At 38.0% G+C, this 18,696-nt stretch overlaps 1 protein-coding gene across 4 annotated transcripts in view; it reads left to right on the top strand.

Moving 5' to 3' along the window:
- Positions 1-18,696, top strand: part of MRTFA (myocardin related transcription factor A) — a 212,892-nt gene that overhangs the window by 43,404 nt on the left and 150,792 nt on the right. Inside the window, exon 1 of one of the 4 annotated variants that reach the window (XM_042993351.1) lies at positions 6,365-6,418. The exons of the other annotated variants lie outside the window; for them this stretch is intronic. Within the exon in view, the coding sequence (XP_042849285.1) occupies positions 6,380-6,418 (39 nt within the window). The 5' untranslated portion in view covers positions 6,365-6,379. Of the gene's footprint in view, positions 1-6,364; positions 6,419-18,696 lie in introns of those variants that run through there. 4 annotated transcript variants of the gene reach the window in all.

Raw genomic sequence — 18,696 nt, 5'->3', positions numbered from 1 at the left:
TATTTAATTGCGAAATGTTAATCTTGGTCTATTAAATTGATTATGTGACCAGTGTGTTATAAATTGCAATTTGAAAAATACTGCTTTAGGATATATGTTCATGAGATACTAGCCTAAGGTTTAAAATATATTCCAAATGTGATTGATAGTTTTCTTTTTTAAGATTTATTTTATTATGATAAGAACACTTAAGATGCAATTCACCCTCTAACAGATTAAGTGTACAGTACAGTAATGTTATCTATGTACACAGTGTTGTACGTAGCTTTCTAGAACTTACACATCTTGCATAACTGAAATTTTATACCCATTGATTAGCAACTTCCTCTTTAATCTTCTCCCTAGTCCCTGGCAACCACCATTCTATTCTTCTGTGAGTTTGACAATTTTTTCAAGGTTATTTATTTATTTTTTTAAATAATGTGTACATTCAGTGTGGGGCTCAAACTCATGACCCTGAGATCAAGAGTCACATGCTCTTCTGAATGAGCCAGTCAGGTGCCCGAGTTTGACAGTTTAGATACCTCACATAACTGGAATCATGTGGCATTTGTCCTTCTGTGACTGGTTTATTTTCCTTAGCATAGTGTCTTCAAGGTTCATCTGTGTTGTTGCATATTTATATAAGATTTTCTTTTTTAAGTCAAATAATATTCCATTGTATGTATATATCAAACTTTTTTTATCCATTGATCTATTAGGTTGTTTCCACACCTTGCCTTTTGTGAACAGTACTGCATTGATTTGGTAATGCTACTACATCTTTGAAATCCTGACTTCAATTATTTTGGAAAAATACCCAGAAGTGGGATTGCTGGATCATACGGTAGTTTTATTTTTAATTTTTTTGAGGAAATTCCATGCCATTTTTCATGATGGTTACCATTTTGCATTCCTGCCAACAGTGTACAAGTGTTCCAGTTTCTCTTGCTATCATCCTTGCTAACATTTGTTGTCTTTTATTTGCTTGATAATAGACATCCTAACAGATAGGAGGTGATAACTGTGGTTTTGATGTGCATTTCCCTGATAATTAGTGACATTGGACATTTTTTCATTTACCTGTTCCCCATTTGTATGGAGCATTTTTCTTTCTCTTTCTTTCCCTCCTTCCTTTCTTTTTCCTTCCTTCCTTCCTTGCTTTTAATTTTTAATTTTTATTTATTTTTATTTTTGGAGAGAGGGAACATAAGCATGCACAAAGGAGAGAGGGGCAAAGGGAGAGGGAGGGGCAGAGGGAGAGAGGTAGGGACAGAATCCTAAGTAGGCTCTATGCTCAGAATGGAGTCTGACTTGGGGCTTGATCTCATGGTGAGATCATGACCTGAGCTGAAATCAATAGTTGGACACTTAACTGACTGAGCCACCCAGGCACCCCTGGAGCATTTTTTCATTTACCTGTTGGCTATTCTTCTTTGGAGGATTGTATATTAAGTCCTTTGCCCTTTTTTTTTTTTTAATTAATTTTTTTTCTTAGTGTTTATTTTTGGGAGGGAGGGAGGGAGGGAGAGAGAGAGAGAGAGAGAGAGAGAGAGAGAGACAGAGTGCGAGTGGGGGAGGGGCAGAGTGAGAGGGAGACACAGAATCCAGAGCAGGCTCCAGGCTCTGAGCTGTAAGCACAGAGCCCGATGCAGGGCTCGAACTCACGAAGCGTGAATCATGACCTGAGCTGAAGTTGGACGTTTAACTGACTGAGCCACCCAGGCGCCCCAGTCCTTTGCCTATTTTTAAATTAGGTTATTAGTTTTATTTGCTATTGAGTGGTAGGAGTTTCTAATATATTTTGGACATTCACCCCTTATCAGATATGTTGTTTAGAAATATTTTATTCTCATTCTGTAGCTTGCCTTTTTCCCCCTATTGTCTCCTTTGCTTTACAGAAGCTTTTTATTGTTTTTTTTTTTTTTTTAAGTTTACTTATTTTGAGAGAGACAGAAACCGTGTGAGTGGGAGAGGGGCACAGAGAGAGGGTGAGAGAGAGAATCCCAAGCAGGCTCCACGCTGCCAGTGCAGAGACCAACTCAGGGGTCAAACCCCTAAGACCATGAGATAATGACCTGAGCTAAAACTGAGAGCCCAATGCTTAACTGCTTAACTGACCAAGCTGCCCAGGCACCCCTGTACAGGACCTTTTTAGTTTGGTATAGTCCCATTGATCTGTTTTTCCTTTTGTTACCTAGGCTTTTGATATTATATGTGTGAAGTCATTGCCAAGACTAATGTCATGGAGCTTTCTCCTATGTTTTCTTCTAGGAGTTTTATAGTTTCAGGTTTTACATTTAAGTCTTTAATCCATTTTGGTTTGATTTTTATGTATGATGTAAGATAAGGGTCCAAATTCATTCTTTTGCAAGTGGATATCTAGTTTTCTTGAAATCAGGAAATACAACGTTTCTAGCTTTGTTCTTTTTCAAGATTGTTTTGGCTGTTTGGGGTTTTTTGTGTTTTATATGGATATTAGGATTGTTTTTTTCTGTTTTTGAGGAATACCATTGGGATTTTGGTAGCAGTTGCATTGAATCTGTTATTGCGTTCAGTAGTATGGACATTTTAACAATATTAAGTCATTTTAATTATATTAAGTATTCCAATTCACAAACATGGATAGCTTTGCATTCATTTGTGTCTTTAATTTCTTTCAAGATTTTATAGTTTCCAGCGAACAAGTCTTTCACCTCATTAGTTAAATTTATTCCTTAGTATTTTATTTCTGATGTTGTCATAAGTGGGATTCTTTTACTAATTTCCTTTTTAATTTTTTTTTTAATGTTTATTTTTGATAGAGACCGAGGGTGAGCAGGGGTGGGGCAGAGAGAGAGAGGGAGACACAGAATTTGAAACAGGCTCCAGGCTCTGAGCTGTCAGCACAGAGCCTGACACAGGGCTTGAACTTATGGACCGTTGAGATCATGACCTGAGCTGAAGTCAGACGTTTAACCAACTGAGCCACCCAGGCACCCCACTAATTTCCTTCTTAGATCATTTGTTAGTATATGTTGATTTTGTTTTGTTTTTTTGTTTGTTTTTTATTCATTTTTTTTGAGAGAGAGTGAGCATGTGCATATGAGCAGGGTAAGGGCAAAGGGAGAGGGAGAGAATCTTAAGCAGGCTCCATGCCCAGTGAGGAACCCAACATGGGGCTCGATCTCAAGTTGGGTGCTTAACCAACTGAGTCACCCAGGTGCCCCAGTATATGTTGATTTTTTATCCTGCAACTTTACTGAATTTGTTAGTTCTTTTTTTTTTTTTTTTTTTTTTTAAAGTAGGCTTCATGCCAGTCTAGCACGGAGCCCAACGAAAGCTTTGAACTAATGACACTGAGATCAAGACTGAGCTGAGATTAAGAGTCTGATGCTTTACCCACGGAGCCATCCAGGCGCCGCCCCCACCCCCCATTTACTAGTTTTAACAGTATTTTTTTTTTTTTTAGAGTCTTGGGATTTTCTGTTTATAAGATCATGTTATGTTGGGGTGCCTGGGTGGCTCAGTTGGTTAAGCATCTGATTCTTGATTTCGGCTCAGGTCAAGATCTCATGGTTCACGGGTTTTGAGCCCCAAGTTAGGCTCTGCGCTGGTGCGGGCTCTGCACGGAGCCTGCTTGGGATCCTCTCTCTCTGCTCCTCCCTTGCTCATACTCTCTCTCTCTCCCTCCCTCCCTCCCTCTCTCAAAGTCAACAAATAAACAACAACAACAAAAAATCACGTGTCTGCACATAGGGACAAGTTTTGCTTCTTCCTTTCTGATTTGGATGCTGTTTATTTCCTCTTGCCTAATTGCTTTGGCTTGGACTTCCAGTATGTTAAGTAGAAGTAATGAGAGTGGGCATCCTTACTTTGTTCATGATCTTACTGGAAAAGCTTCAGTATTTTACTGTTGAGTATGATGGGCTTTTTGTGTATGGCATTTGTTATGTTCAGGTAATTTCCTTGTATTCTTAGTTTGTCAGGAATTTTTATCATGAAAGAGTGTTGGATTTTATCAAATGCTTTTTCTGCATCTATTGAGATGATCATGTGGTTTTTATCCTTCATTCTGTAAATGTAGTCCATCGTATTAATTGCTTTGCATATGTCGAACCATCTTTACATCCCAGAAATAACCAAGTCTGACTATTTCTATGTGCTCCACCACTGCCCTTGATTAAGCCACCTTCACGTCTCTCTTGGACTTCTGATGGCATCCTAATTGCACTCCTGGTTTCTTCTCATGTTTTGGTCCCACTCAGCTCTGTCTTCCTTTCTGCTGTTTGAATTATGGTTTAAAAATGTTATTTCTATCATAGCATCCTACTGACTGTTGTTTTTTGTTACAAATGTGGCCTATGTGATTTTTTTAAAGTTTATTTATTTATTTTAAGAACAAAGGAGAAGTGCACACAAAGGAGGGGCAGAGAGAGAGAATCCCAAGCAGACTTCACACTGTCGGCGAGGAGCCTGACTCGGGGCTCGCCCCCATGAACCATGAGATCACGACCTGAGCTAAATCAAGAGTCTAGATGCTTAACCAACTGAGCCACTCAGGCACCCCTAGCCTATGTGATTAAAAAAGTTTATATAATGTTTTAATAAAAATTTAAAACTTTTAAAAAATGTTTATTACTTATTTTTGAGAGAGAGAGAGAGAGAGAGAGAGAGAGAGACAGAACAGAAGTGGGGGAGGGGCAGTGAGAGAGGGAGACATAGAATCTGAAGTAGGCTCCAGGCTCTGAGCTGTAAGCACTGAGCCCGATATGGGGCTTGAACCCACAAAGTGTGAGATCATGACCTGAGCCAAAGTTGGGCGTTTAACTGACTGAGCCACCCAGGTGCCCCTTCATAAAAATTTAAAAGTTACAGTAGTAATCATTGACCTCAGATATTTAGAACAAGTTATATTATGGAACTCTCTTGCTCATTAGTATTGAGGCCTAAATAGAATCTTCTCATTTCTGTGTCCTTTGCTATCCTCAATCCTGTTGTATTCATTTTAATTCCAGTGCATCACCTGGCCTGTTTTATTCAACTAATAATCTTCCTTTCAGATTGGCAGAAATGATAGCTGTTCTGGATTTTGTTGTAAACTTTTTTTTTTTTTGGTAAGCCAATATGAAGAAAGATTTGGCATTTTAAAAGAGTGGAGAGCCTGCTACTCTCAATCTGAAGGTTGTGAGTTCGAGCCCCACGTTGGGTATAGAGACTACTTAAATAAACAAACAAAAGACAAAAGACAAGATAGTGTGTTGAACCAAACAGCCCAGAATCTTCGCCACCTATCTTATTATTTATTTTCAGACAAGGAATATGGGAGTGTGGAAATGCTGACTGGGAGTCAGGAGGCCAGGGTTCTCTTCTTGGCTTTGCCACTAATTAATTTGGTGACATTGAGGCAATTGCTTATAACTCTTTCGAACTTTAGTTTCTTCATTATCTGAAGTCATTGAATGCTCTAGGTTTCCTCAGACCCTAAAATTCAGCAGTTCTGCCATCTTTTTGACAAGGTTTTGAGACAGAGGAAGAGTCTTCTTCTCTACTTTGCCACCTTGATTTTTCTGCTATCTCTTGTAATCTGAATGCCTAGAAAAAGGAAAATAAATTTTATTTATTTATTTATTTATTTATTTATTTATTTATTGAATTAGAATGCATGCATGCGTGCATGAGTGGGGGAGGGGGCAGAGGGGGAGAGAGAGAATCTTAATCAGGTTCCATGCTCAGTGTGGAGCCTGACTTGGGGCTCGATCCCATAACCCTGGACTCATGACCTGATCTGACATCAAGAGTCGTATGCTTAACTGACTGAGGCACCTAGGCACCCCGAGGAAAATAAATTTTAATCTCTCAAACTCAATTATTGTGATAGGTAATTCCAGAATTGTGATTATAAAATAGTCTGGGCACGTAAAGTGCTATGCAGATGACAAATGATTATATAGCATCATGGAGTGGAAAAATGTAGGTAAGTAGTCCCTTCCTGTGTAGTCCCTTTCTGTGAAATGCTCTGTGGTCACGATTGTATGATCCACTTAGAGAGTTTTTGGGCTCTGCTTTACTATGCTCTCCTTGGGTTGCAAGACTATTTCTCGCTGCATTCTCTTTGTATTATGTTTTGTGCCTTGAGTGTGTGTAATTCAGCCAGAGGTAAAGCTGAGGAATTCATTACTTTGAGGGTTGGAAACCCTCCTGTTTCATCCCAAGGCAGTTTGCAGGAGATTTTAGCACCAGAAAAGGTAAGATTACCAAAGTTATGGCTGCCTTGTTTGTGAGTTGGGTCCCTGGTATCACATAGGGAACTGTGGTTTCCTTATTACACATTTCGTTCTTCAGTAAACACTGTAGCTTTTTTTCTCAGATGTAGTGAGCTTTCCTGTGACTGTGTTTTCTTTCAGGTTATTGGGAGCACATGTTAAAATCCTATGAAAATTGGCAAAAGAAGGCTCAGGTATTTGAATCATGTAGCATTGTTCAGTCGCCCTTAGACTCTCCAGGCTCTTTCACAGCACTATTTATTAAGGGCTTTTTACCTCACTGGGTAAAAGAGATAGAACATGTGCCCTAAAATGTTAGCTGCTTCAGTCCAGTGAGGCGCTTAGCATTGCAATGCTTAACTAAGGGCATTGTGTTTAGCTCACCCCTTTGTACTCATGGCCCGATTACCATCAGCCTTTTTCAGAAGAAAGAATGATGATATGCATACTGTGTGGCTGTATAACATATTGAACTGAATTTTGGGCAAGTATAATTATAATATCAAAGGAGCTAATGGTATTCATGTTGTTAGGTAGATTTACTTCTGATTTGTGAACAAATTGTGCCTTTTCCTAAGGGAGTCTAAGTTATATTGCCTTCCACAGTAAAGAAGGATGTGTGTGAGTGAGTGTGTGTAACAGTTAAAAGTTTGATTCTGTGACTGAATTGAAGGAAATGACCTAAGGAAGTTTTTTAGACTATGCCCAAGAATAAATTGATGAATTTTTCTACAGGAAGTAGATGAGTGGTGGGTGGGGACTGGAAGACGGGAAAATGGGAGAGTGTGACTACTAATAGGTATGGAGTTTCTTTTTGGGGTGTTCTGGAATTAGTGGTAGAACTTTGTGAATATACTAAAAACCACTGAGTTGTATATTTTAAAAAGTTGAATTAATGGTATGTGAATTATATCCTAAGAAAGCTGTTATTTAAAAAAGAAAGGACCATCAGTGCCTGGGTGGCTCAGCCGGTTGAGCATCCTACTTCAGCTCAAGTCATGATCTCACAGTTTGTGAATTCGAGCCATGGTTCTGAGTTTGAGCCCCGGGTAGGACTCTGAGCTGACAGTGTAGAGCCTGCTTGGGATTCTCTGTCTCCCCCTCTCTCTCTGCTCCTCTCCTACTTATGATCTCTCTTTCTCTCTCAAAAATAAATAAGCATTAAAAAAAAAGATATTAACCTCTTTTGCTGAGAACAATATGATTTTTTTTTTAATGATTTTAAGTTTTAAGTAATCTCTACACCCAGAGTGGGACTTGAACTCAGAACCCTGAGATCAAGAGTTGTATGCCCTACTGACTGAGCCAGCCAGGAGCTTTAGAACATTATGAAATTCTGACAGTAGGATGCCTTTATTGAAGATACTCCATATCATCACTTCCCTAAAGACTTATGCCAACTTGAAAATCATAAAAATTTTTGTTTTGTTGAAAGATTGTGAAATTTAAAATTCTATAGTATATGGACTTTATGGGTGAACACAAGAAAGGAATGTTATATATTGCATATATGAATAATCTAGAAATAGAAATGTTACAAAGAGCCCATTTGTCGAATAAAACTATAAAAATTGGGTCATTCTCAAATAATGAGATACTATTTCAAACACTTCCACTTGTGCAAATTTCATAAAGTCTAATAGTACTGATTAGATCCACAAGGCTGTGGGAAAGAGAAACCATAATACACTGTTGAAGGATGTAAAATTTTGGCAAGATTTTGTGAAGTCTATATATCCTACAGAGGAGGATTTATGCAAAAGGAAACATGTACTAGCATTTTTATTTCAGTTATATTTATAATAGGAAAAATTTGGAAACTATCCAACTGTAGAGGAATGGATAAGTAAGCAGTAGCGTTTTATTTATTTTTTACTTTTTTATTAAAAAAAATTTTTTTTTAATGTTTTTATTTATTTTTGAGACACAGAGAAACAGAGCATGAACAGGGGAGGGGCAGAGAGAGAGGGGGACACAGAATCCAAAGCAGGCTCCAGGCTCCGAGCTGTCAGCACAGAGCCCGACACGGGGCTCGAACTCACAGACTGTGAGATCATGACCTGAGCTGAAGTCAGTTGCCTAACCGACTGAGCTATCCAGGCGCCCCAGTACTAGCATTTTAATGCAATCTGTTACTATAACATAGTCAGAATGGACAAGCCACCGTTTACATATGTCTACATATCCTAGAAACACTACGTTGAGAAAAAACAAATTACAAAAAGTTGAATGTGATACCACTCATGAATATTTGTTTGTTAAAAACAAAGCAATACTGTGTTGTCTATGGATCCATATATATGCTGTAAAATTAATTTAAAAAAACCCGTGGATTAGAAGATGATACACTAAGTTCAGTAGGATTTTTACTTCTGAAGGGAGAGAGAGGACAGTGGGAAACCAACTGACTTGCAGCTTTCTATTTGATAAAAAAAACTAAAGCAAAAATGGCAGTATGTTATAATTGTTTTATTTGGCTTATGTCACTTCACTTTTCTGTATTTTAAATTCTTTCATAACCTTTAAAAGTGAAAAAAGAAAAGTGAAAACATCATATGACATTAGTTTTTAAGAAACCAATCGGCTCACATATTTTTCTCAGGTGTTTTTGCATTTACTGTATTGCTATTAATATTATATTTAATAAACACATTGTTGATAATAAAGTATAAATTATAAATTACCATATGGAAGTGTGCTTTTTGAAGAGCTGCTTGGAGTGGAACTTTTTAGAACTGAACAGTGGAATGAGGGATAGATGATGATAATTATTTTAGCTACTCACCTTAAATAAATCTCAGAGAGCACAAGATATACATGTATTTATAATACTTGGGAATTCCTTAGTATTTATTTTTTAAAGAGCAGTCTTGGCTCTGGACGCTCTCCCTAATAATATCAGTTTCCTTTCTGTCATTCTTAGAGGAAAGGATGTTACTAGGATCTCTTCTGTTTACTATGGAATGTTCCCTTCCTAGTTTCCTTTTTTCCCCAAGAAATGATTGAGTTTTATATTTTAGACTGAGCTTTCAAGTTAGACTTCCCTCTAGAGCAGTGGTTTTGTTGTTGTTGTTGTTGTTTTTTAAACAGCATTATATTAGTTTCAGGTGCACAACATAATGAGTCAAAATTTGCATATATTTCAAAATGATCACAGTAAGTCTAGATAACATCCATGACCATGCATAGTTAGTATTTTTTCTTGTGATGAGAACTTTGAAGATTTACTTTCTTAGTAACTTTCAAATATACAATACAGTATTATTAACTGTAGTCACCACGCTGTGCATTATATCCTATGACTTAATATATTTTATAACTGGAAGTTCGTACTTTTGACTCACTCATTTGGCCCACCTCCCACCTCTTGCAGTCACCAATTTTTCTCTGTACCTATGAACTCCTTCCAAAAATTAAAAAGAATTTTAGTTTCCACATATAAGTGGGATCATATGATATTTGTCTTTCTCTGTCTTATTTTACTTAGCATAGTGCCCTCAAAGTCCATCCTTGTTGTTGCAGATGGCAAGATTTCATTCTTTTTTTTTATGGCTGGATACTATTTGTGTGTATGTATCACATTTTCTTTTATCTGTTTATTCATCGTTGGACACTTAGGTGTTTCTTTGTCTTGGCTATTACAGATAATGCTGCAGTGAACATGGGCATGATGTATCTTTTTGAGTTAGTGCTTTCACTTTTGGATAAATACCCAGAAGTAGAATTGTTGGGTCATATGGTAGTTCTATTTTTAATTTTTTGAGGAACCTCCATACTGTTTTTCCCAGTGACTGCACCAGTTTACATTTGCACCAACAGTACCCAAAATAGGTTTGGGGTGCTGTTGGGTACTCCACACAAAGTGGAGGATTTTCTCCACATCGTCACCAACACTTGTTGTTGTTGTTATTATTATTTTATTAAAAATATTTTTTAATGTTTATTTTTGAGAGAGAGAGAGAGACAGAGTGCAAGCCAGGGAGGGGCAGAGAGAGAGAGGGAGACACAGAATCCAAAGCAGGCTCCAGCCTCTGAGCTGTCAGCACAGAGCGCGATGCGGGGCTCAAACCCACAAACTCTGAGATCATGACCTGAGCCGAAGTCAGATGCTTAACCAACTGAGCCACCAGGCGCCCCTATTATGATTTTATTTTAGATAGAGAGAACACAAGCTGGGGGGGAGGGAGGAGAGAGAGAGGGAGACAGTCTTAAGCAGGCTTCACACTCAGTGCCGAGCCCGACATAGGGCTTGATCCCATGACAGTGGGAGCATGACCTGAGCTGAAATCAAGAGGCAGATGCTCAACTGACTGAGCCATCCAGGTGCCTCCCCCTTGCCTTTTTAATAATAGCCATTCTAACAGTGTGAAGTTATATCTCATTGTGGTTTTGATTTGCATTTCTCTGATGATAAGTGATATTGCACATTTTTTTTAATGAAAAAATTTTTAAAAATTTACATCCAAATTAGTTAGCATATAGTGCAACAATGGTTTCAGGAGTAGATTCCTTAGTGCCCCTTACCCATTTAGCCCCTCCCCCGTCCCACAGCCCCTCCAGCAACCTTCAGCCTGTTCTCCATATTTATGAGTCTCTTCTGTTTTGTCCCCCTCCCTGTTTTTATATTATTTTTGCTTCCCTTCCCTTGTGTTAATCTGTTCTGTGTCTTAAAGTCCTCATATGAGTGAAGTCATATGATATTTGTCTTTCTCTGACTAGTTTCGCTTAGCATAATACCCTCTAGGTCCATCCACGTAGTTGCAAATGGCAAGATTTCATTCTTCTTGATTGCCAAGTAGTACTTCATTGTATATATATATACCACATCTTCTTTATCCATTCATCCATCAATGAGCATTTGGGCTCTTCCCATACTTTGGCTATTGTTGATAGTGCTGCTTTAAACATGGGGGTGCATGTGTCCCTTTGAAACAGCATACCTGTATCCCTTGGATAAATACCTAGTAGTGTAATTTCTGGGTCGTAGGTAGTTCTATTTTTAATTTTTTGAGGACCCCCCATACTGTTTTCCAGAGTGGCTGCACCAGTTTGCATTCCCACCAGCAGTGCAAGAGATATCCTCTTTCTCCCCATCCTCGCCAACATCTGTTGTTGCCTGAGTTGTTGATGTTAGCCATTCTGACAGGTGTGAGGTGGTATCTCACTATGGTTTTGATTTGTATTTCCCTGATGATGAGTGATGTGGAGCATTTTTTCATGTGCCAGTTGGCCATCTGTATGTCTTCTTTGGAGAAGTGTCTATTCATGTCTTTTGCCCATTTCTTCACTGGATTATTTGTTTTTTGGGTGTTGAGTTTGATAAGTTCTTTATAGATTTTGGATACTAACCCTTTATCTGATATGTCATTTGCAAATATCTTCTTCCATTCTGTTGGTTGCCTTTTAGTTTTGCTGATTGTGTCCTTTGCTGTGCAGAAGCTTTTTATTTTGATGAGGTCCCAATAGTTCATTTTTGCTTTTGTTTCCCTTGCCTCTGGAGACGAGTTGAGTAAGGAGTTGCTGTGGCTGAGGTCAAAGAAGTTTTGCCTGCTTTCTCCTTGAGGATTTTGATGGCTTCCTGTCTTACATTTAGGTCTTTCATCCATTTTGAGCTTCTTTTTGTGTATGGTGTAAGAAAGTGGTCCAGGTTCATTCTTCTGCATGTCGCTGTCCAGTTTTCCCAGCACCACTTGCTGAAAAGACTGTCTTTATTCCATTGGATATTCTTTCCTGCTTTGTCAAAGATTAGCTGGCCAAACGTTTGTGGGTCCGTTTCTGGGTTCTCTGTTCTGTTCCATTGATCTGAGTGTCTTTTTGTGCCAGTGCCATACTGTCTTGATGATTACAGCTTTGTAATACAGCTTGAAGTCTGGGATTGTGATGCCTCCTGCTTTGGTTTTCTTTTTCAAGATTGCTTTGGCTATTCGGGGTCTTTTCTGGTTCCATACAAATTTTAGGATTATTTGTTCTAGCTCTGTGAAGAATGCTGGTGTTATTTTGATAGGGATTGCATTGAATATGTAGATTGCTTTGGGTAGTATTGACATTTTAACAGTATTTGTTCTTCCTACCCAGGAGCATGGAATCTTTTTCCTTTTGTGTGTGTGTGTGTGTGTGTCTTCTTCAGTTTCTCTTATAAGCTTTCTATAGTTTTCAGTGTATAGATTTTTCACCTCTTTGGTTAGATTTATTCCTAGGTATTTTATGGTTTTTGGTGCAACTGTAAATGGGATCAATTCCTTGATTTCTCTTTCTGTTGCTTCATTATTGGGGTTTAGGAATGCAACCGATTTCTGTGCATTGATTTTATATCCTGCAACTTTGCTGAATTCATGGATCAGTTCTAGCAGTTTCTTGGTGGAATCTTCTGGGTTTTCCATATAGAGTATCATGTCATCTGCAAAGAGCGAAAGTTTGACCTCCTCCTGGCTGATTTGGATGCTTTTTATTTCTTTGTGGTCTGATTGCTGAGGCTAAGACTTCCAATACCATGTTGAATAACAGTGGCAAGAGTGGACATCCCTGTCTTGTTCCTGACTGTAGGCAGAAAGCTCTCAGTTTTTCCCCATTGTGGATGGTATTAGTGTAGGGTCTTTTGTATATGACTTTTATGATCTTGAGGTATGATCCTTCTATCTCTACTTTCTGGAGGGTTTTTATCAAGAAAAGTATTTTGTCAAATGCTTTCTCTGCATCTGTTGAGAGGATCATATGGTTCTTGTCCTTTCTTTTATTGATGTGATGAATCACATTGATTGTTTTGCGGATATTGAACCAGTCTTGCATCCCAGGTATAAATCCTGCTTGGTTGTGGTGAATAAATTTTTTAATGTATTGTTGGATCCAGTTGGCTAATATCTTGTTGAAGATTTTTACATCCATGTTCATCGGGGAAATTGGTCTAGTTCTCCTTTTTAGTGGGGTCTCCGTCTGATTTTGGAATCAAGGTAATGCTGGCTTCATAGAAAGAGTTTGGAAGTTTTCCTTTCATTTCTATTTTTTGGAACAGCTTCAAGAGAATAGGTGTTAACTCTTCCTCAAATGTTTGGTAGAATTCCCCTGGAAAGCCATCTGGCCCTGGACTCTTGTTTTGGGGAGATTTTTGATTACTAATTCGATTTCTTTACTGGTTATGGGTCTTTTCAAATTTTCTGTTTCTTCCCATTTCAGTTTTGGTAGTGTGTATGTTTCTAGGAATTTGTCCATTTCTTCCAGATTGCCCATTTTATCGGCATATAATTGCTCATAATACTCTCTTATTGTTGTTTTTATTTCTGCTGTGTTGGCTGTGATCTCTCCTCTTTCATTCTTGATTTTATTTATTTGGGTCCTTTCCTTTTTCTTTTTGATCAAACTGGCTAGTGGTTTATCAATTTTGTTAATTCTTCAAAGAACCAGCTTCTGGTTTCATTGATCTGTTCTACTGGGTTTTGTTTTGTTTGTTTTTTTTTGTTTTTGGTTTCGATAGCATTAATTTCTGCTCTCATCCTTATTATTTCTTGTTTTCTGCTGGTTTTGGGTTTTATTTGCTGTTCTTTTTCCAGCCCTTTAAGGTGTAAGGTTAGGTTGTGTATCTGAGACCTTTCTTCCTTCTTTAGGAAGGCCTGGATTGCTATGTACTTCCCTCTTATGACTGCCTTTGCTGCGTCCCAGAGATTTTGGGTTGTGGTGTTATCATTTTCATTGGCTTCCATGTACTTTTTAATTTCCTCTTTAACTTCTTGGTTAGCCCATTCATTCTTTAGTAGGATGTTCTTTAGTCTCCAAGTATTTGTTACCTTTCCACATTTTTGTCTTGTGGTTGATTTTGAATTTCATAGCGTTGTGGTCTGAAAATATGCATGGTATGATCTCGATCTTTTTGTACTTGCTGAGGTCTGATTTGTGTCCCAGTATGTGGTCTATTCTGGAGAACGTTCCATGTACACTGGAGAAGAATGTATATTCCGCGGCTTTAGGATGAAATGTTCTGAGTATATCTGTTAAGTCCATCTGGTCCAGTGTGTCATTCAAAGCCATTGTTTCCTAGTGATTTTCTGATTAGATGATCTGTCCATTGTTGTAAGTGGGGTGTTGAAGTCCCCTACTATTGTGGTATTCTTATCAATGAGTTTCTTTCTGTTTGTGATTAATTGATTTATATATCTGGGTGCTTCCTTCCACATTTGGAGCATAAATGTTTACAATTGCTAGATCTTCTTGGTGGATAGACCCCTTACTTATGATATAATACCCTTCTTCATCTCTTGATACAGTCTTTATTTTAAAGTCTAGATTGTCTGATATAAGTATGGCTACTCTGGCTTTCTTTTGGTGACCATTAGCATGATAGATGGTTCTCCATCCCCTTACTTTCAATCTGAAGGTGTCTTTAGGTCTAAAGTGGGTCTCTTAAAAAAAAAAAAGGGGGCGCCTGGGTGGCTCAGTCGGTTAAACGTCCGACTTCAGCTCAGGTCACGATCTCGCGATCTGTGAGTTCGAGCCCCGCATCGGGCTCTGGGCTGACGGCTCAGAGCCTGGAGCCTGTTTCAGATTCTGTGTCTCCCTCTCTCTGCCCCTCCCCCGTTCATGCTCTGTCTCTCTCTGTCTCAAAAATAAATAAATGTTAAAAAAAAAAAATTTAAATAAAGTGGGTCTCTTGTAAGCAGCATATTGATAGATCTTGTTTTCTTATCCATTTTGTTACCCTATGTCTTTTGATTGGAGCATTTAGTCCATTGACCTTCAGAGTGAGTACTGAAAGATTTGAATTTATTGCCATTATGTTGCTTGTAGATATTGCACATTTTTAAATGTACCTCTTGGCCTGCTATATGTCCTTTTTGGGAAAATGTCTATTCAGATCCAATGCCCATATTTTAGTCCAGATTTTGTATTTTATTTATTTATTTTGTAACTATTGAGTTGATTGAAATCTTTATATATCTTGGTTATTAACCCCCTTGTAAGATATATGATTTGCAATGATTTTCTCCCTTTCAGTAGGTTGCCTTTTTGTTTTGTTGATGGTTTTCTTTGCTGTGCAGAAGCTTTGTCTTTTGATGTAGTTCCACTCATTTATTTTTGCTTTTATTGCATTTGCTTTTGCTGTCAAAATCCAAAAAATCATCTCCAAGGCTGATGTCAAGGAGTTTACTGCCTATGTTTTCTTCTAGGAGTTTTAGATTTCAAGTCTTCCATTCAAGTCTTTAATCCATTTTGAGTAAATTTGTGTGTGTGGTGTAAGATACTGGCCCAGGTTCATGCTTTTGCATGTCTGTTCTTTCCCCATTGTGTGTATTCTTGGCTCCTTTAGAGCAACGTTTTTTTGTTTTTTGTTTTTTAAATATAATGTATTGTCAAATTTATACTGGGTATACAACACCCAGTATAAAGCAGTGTTTCTGAGCTAGGGTATGTAGGGGGTGAGTAGCACTATTAAAAGATCAGGAACTCTGAGGAGTTTTTCAGGGCTGTAATGTAAAGAAATCACTTTTAGATTGAACAGGGATTATTTTCTCTGTGTCTGCTCTTTCTTTTTCTATCTAGCTTTTGAAGGCATGTCAGAAATAAGTAGTACCCTGGAGATGCTTAGAAGTGTTTCTATAAATATGCCATATTTGGGGCCAAGGTGGTATTTTATTTATGTAGTCATTTTGCTGCATTTAGTCATTATCAACTAAAATGGCTAATATCTGCTATGTACACAGCATTCTTTAAAGATGTTCTCTTTCACACTCCGAAATCAAGTCCTTCAATTTGGATACATACTCTTGTCAGGAATGCTTGGGCTTCTCAGCTGTAGTATTCTGTTCGTTTTCATTATAACTTTAATGGTGGCAGTGGGGTGCCTGGGTGGCTCAGTCGGTTAAGCGTCCGACTTCAGCCCAGGTCACGATCTCACAGTCCGTGAGTTTGAGCCCCGTGTCGGGCTCTGGGCTGATGGCTCAGAGCCTGGAGCCTGCTTCCGATTCTGTGTCTCCCTCTCTCTCTGACCCTCCCCTGTTCATGCTCTGTCTCTGTCTCAAAAGTAAAATAAACGTTAAAAAAAAATTTAAAAAAAATAATAACTTTAATGGTAGCAGAAAACAAACCAGTCTAGTTGAATGTTATATTGGAGTTTTTTTCCCCAGTAGACGATTTTGTATTTTTAAAGATACACTTGACACATTGAAGGTAGGGATCTGTTGGCGTGCATGGAAAATTTGTGTAATCTCCTCAAACCCATTTTTGGAATAATCTGAAGTTGAAGCCAAAGCCTGACTTGGAAGCATAGTTCTCTTCTTAAAGGAGTAATCTAAGGGTTCCAGATTTAATACCATCATTTAGAATCTCTTGGATTATCCCATTGAAAGGTGGGAAAGTAAGTTTATGATATAAGTGGAAAACTTTTATACTATAAAAGGTTTATCAGCATTCACCCAAAAGTTACTGAGATCCATAACTTATCAGGGTACTTTGTTTCTTCTTAAGTAATTAATTTTTAAAAATGTATATTTATTTTTGAGAGAGTGCTAGTAGGGGAGGTGCAGAGACTGAGGGGGACAGAAGATCCAAAGTGGGCTCTGTGCTGAGCCGAAGTCGGATGCTCAACCTACTGAGCCATCCAGGTGCCCCTTTTTCCATTTTTCAAAAATTACATCTATACATGTTGCCAGGGTGCTATATAAGAATGATACTAAAGAATATCAATGGATTATAATAAATATAAATTAGAAAAAAATGCTTAAAAATAACATTTGTTGATTTCTCTGTGTTGGCGATGGTATGAGTACTTCTCATGTATTCTCTAATCCTCGTGGTAACTCTTTGAGAGTTATTATCCCCTTGAGGATTAGTAAGCTAAAGTCATATAGCCTCGTAAGTAGTAGTGTAGGCATGTAAAATCAGGCTCTTTGACTGAAGTACTTATTCTCTTCTTCACCGTAATGGCTTAATAAAGTTACCACAGATTGTATCACTTGAATTTCAAATAGTTGAGTGGTAGGCCATAAAAATGTTTTCTAATCAGTGGTTGTGGAGTAGTAACTACCATTTTATTGCTACTCCTCTGGAAAGCAAATAATTTTAAAAATTGGACTAATTTTAAAGAGGAATACTTTTTCAGTTTACCCTAAAGTGAATACAGTATATTTGTGAAAAATACCTGAGCACGTCTCAAAGTATCTAAATCAAGCATTTTATTGTTATTATTACTATTTTTTTTTTTTTTTTTAAAGAGAATGAGAGTGCATGAGTGGGGAAGAGGGGCAGAGGGAGAGAGAGAATCTTAAGAGCAGGCTCCATGCTCAGCATGGAGCCCGACTCAGGGCTTGATCCCATGACTTTGGGAGCATGACCTGAGCTGAAATCAAGAGTGGGCCGCTTAACTGACTGAGCCACCCAGGTGCCCCTAAATCAAGCATTTCAATGTCATCTGAGAACTTTGACTTAACATAGATCTGTATGAGGTAACTAATTAAATTCCACCAGGATTTATTGAGCAGTTGAGCATCTTCTTTGTTCAAGGAACTGTACTAGCTGGTTGGGAACAAAATGGAGAAGGGAAGTAACGTTTATTGAACACCTGTTATATTTCACATGGTCTCAGATTACTTTAGTTCTTCATCTCGTTCATGTAATTCTGCTAGTTGGGTATTCTTATTTTATAACATAGGAAACGTTGGGCATAGAGAATTTAAGCTCTTATAACTCAAATGGGAATTGTAGAATTTGAACCCAAGTCTGCCTGACAAAAAGTCCCATGCTGCTTTTCTGACTCACTTGTGCTTACTTGTGTGTAAATTTAAGATGTGTTCCCTCTTTCTAGAAGCATATAGTCCAGGGGTTCACAAAATGGATTTTGCAGACAGACTGGTGGGGGTCCCTGATTCACCTTCAGGGAGTCACAAGTTCAAAACTATTTTTATAATAATTCTAGGATGTTATTGTTCATTTTACTGTGTTCATATTTGCACTGATGATGCAGAAGCAATGGTGGGTAAGCCAGCTGGCACCTTAGCATGATTTGAGGGAGTGGCACCAAACTGCACTCAGATGCTGCATTTTTTTTTTAACCACCATGCACTTACAGTGAACGAAAAAAGTGGTTTCACTTCACATGTCCTTGATGCAGCAATAAAAATTTTTATGAAATTTGAACCCACTAGTATACATGTTTTTTAAAAAAATTGAGATATAAATCACACATACACATAAATCTTTTAAAAGTGTACAATTCAGTGGTTTTTTACCATTTTACAAGGTTGTGCAGCTGTTACTACTGTCCAGTTCCAGAACATTTTCCTCACCCCAGAAAGAAGCCCCATGCTTGTTGGCATTTATTACCCATCCCCCCGCCCCCATCCTCCCAGCACCAGGCAACCACTAATCTACTTTGTGACTCTGTGGGTTTTCCTGTTCTGTGTTATTCCATATAAATGAATTTTAGTAGATTCTCTTGAATAAATTCTTTATTTGCTATATGCCTTCAGGGCCATTTAGAGATGTAGAA

The sequence above is a fragment of the Panthera tigris genome, chromosome B4, assembly GCF_018350195.1.
Source record: "Panthera tigris isolate Pti1 chromosome B4, P.tigris_Pti1_mat1.1, whole genome shotgun sequence".
Taxonomy (NCBI): Eukaryota; Metazoa; Chordata; class Mammalia; order Carnivora; family Felidae; genus Panthera; species Panthera tigris.
This window is presented reverse-complemented; position numbering and strand designations above follow the sequence as displayed.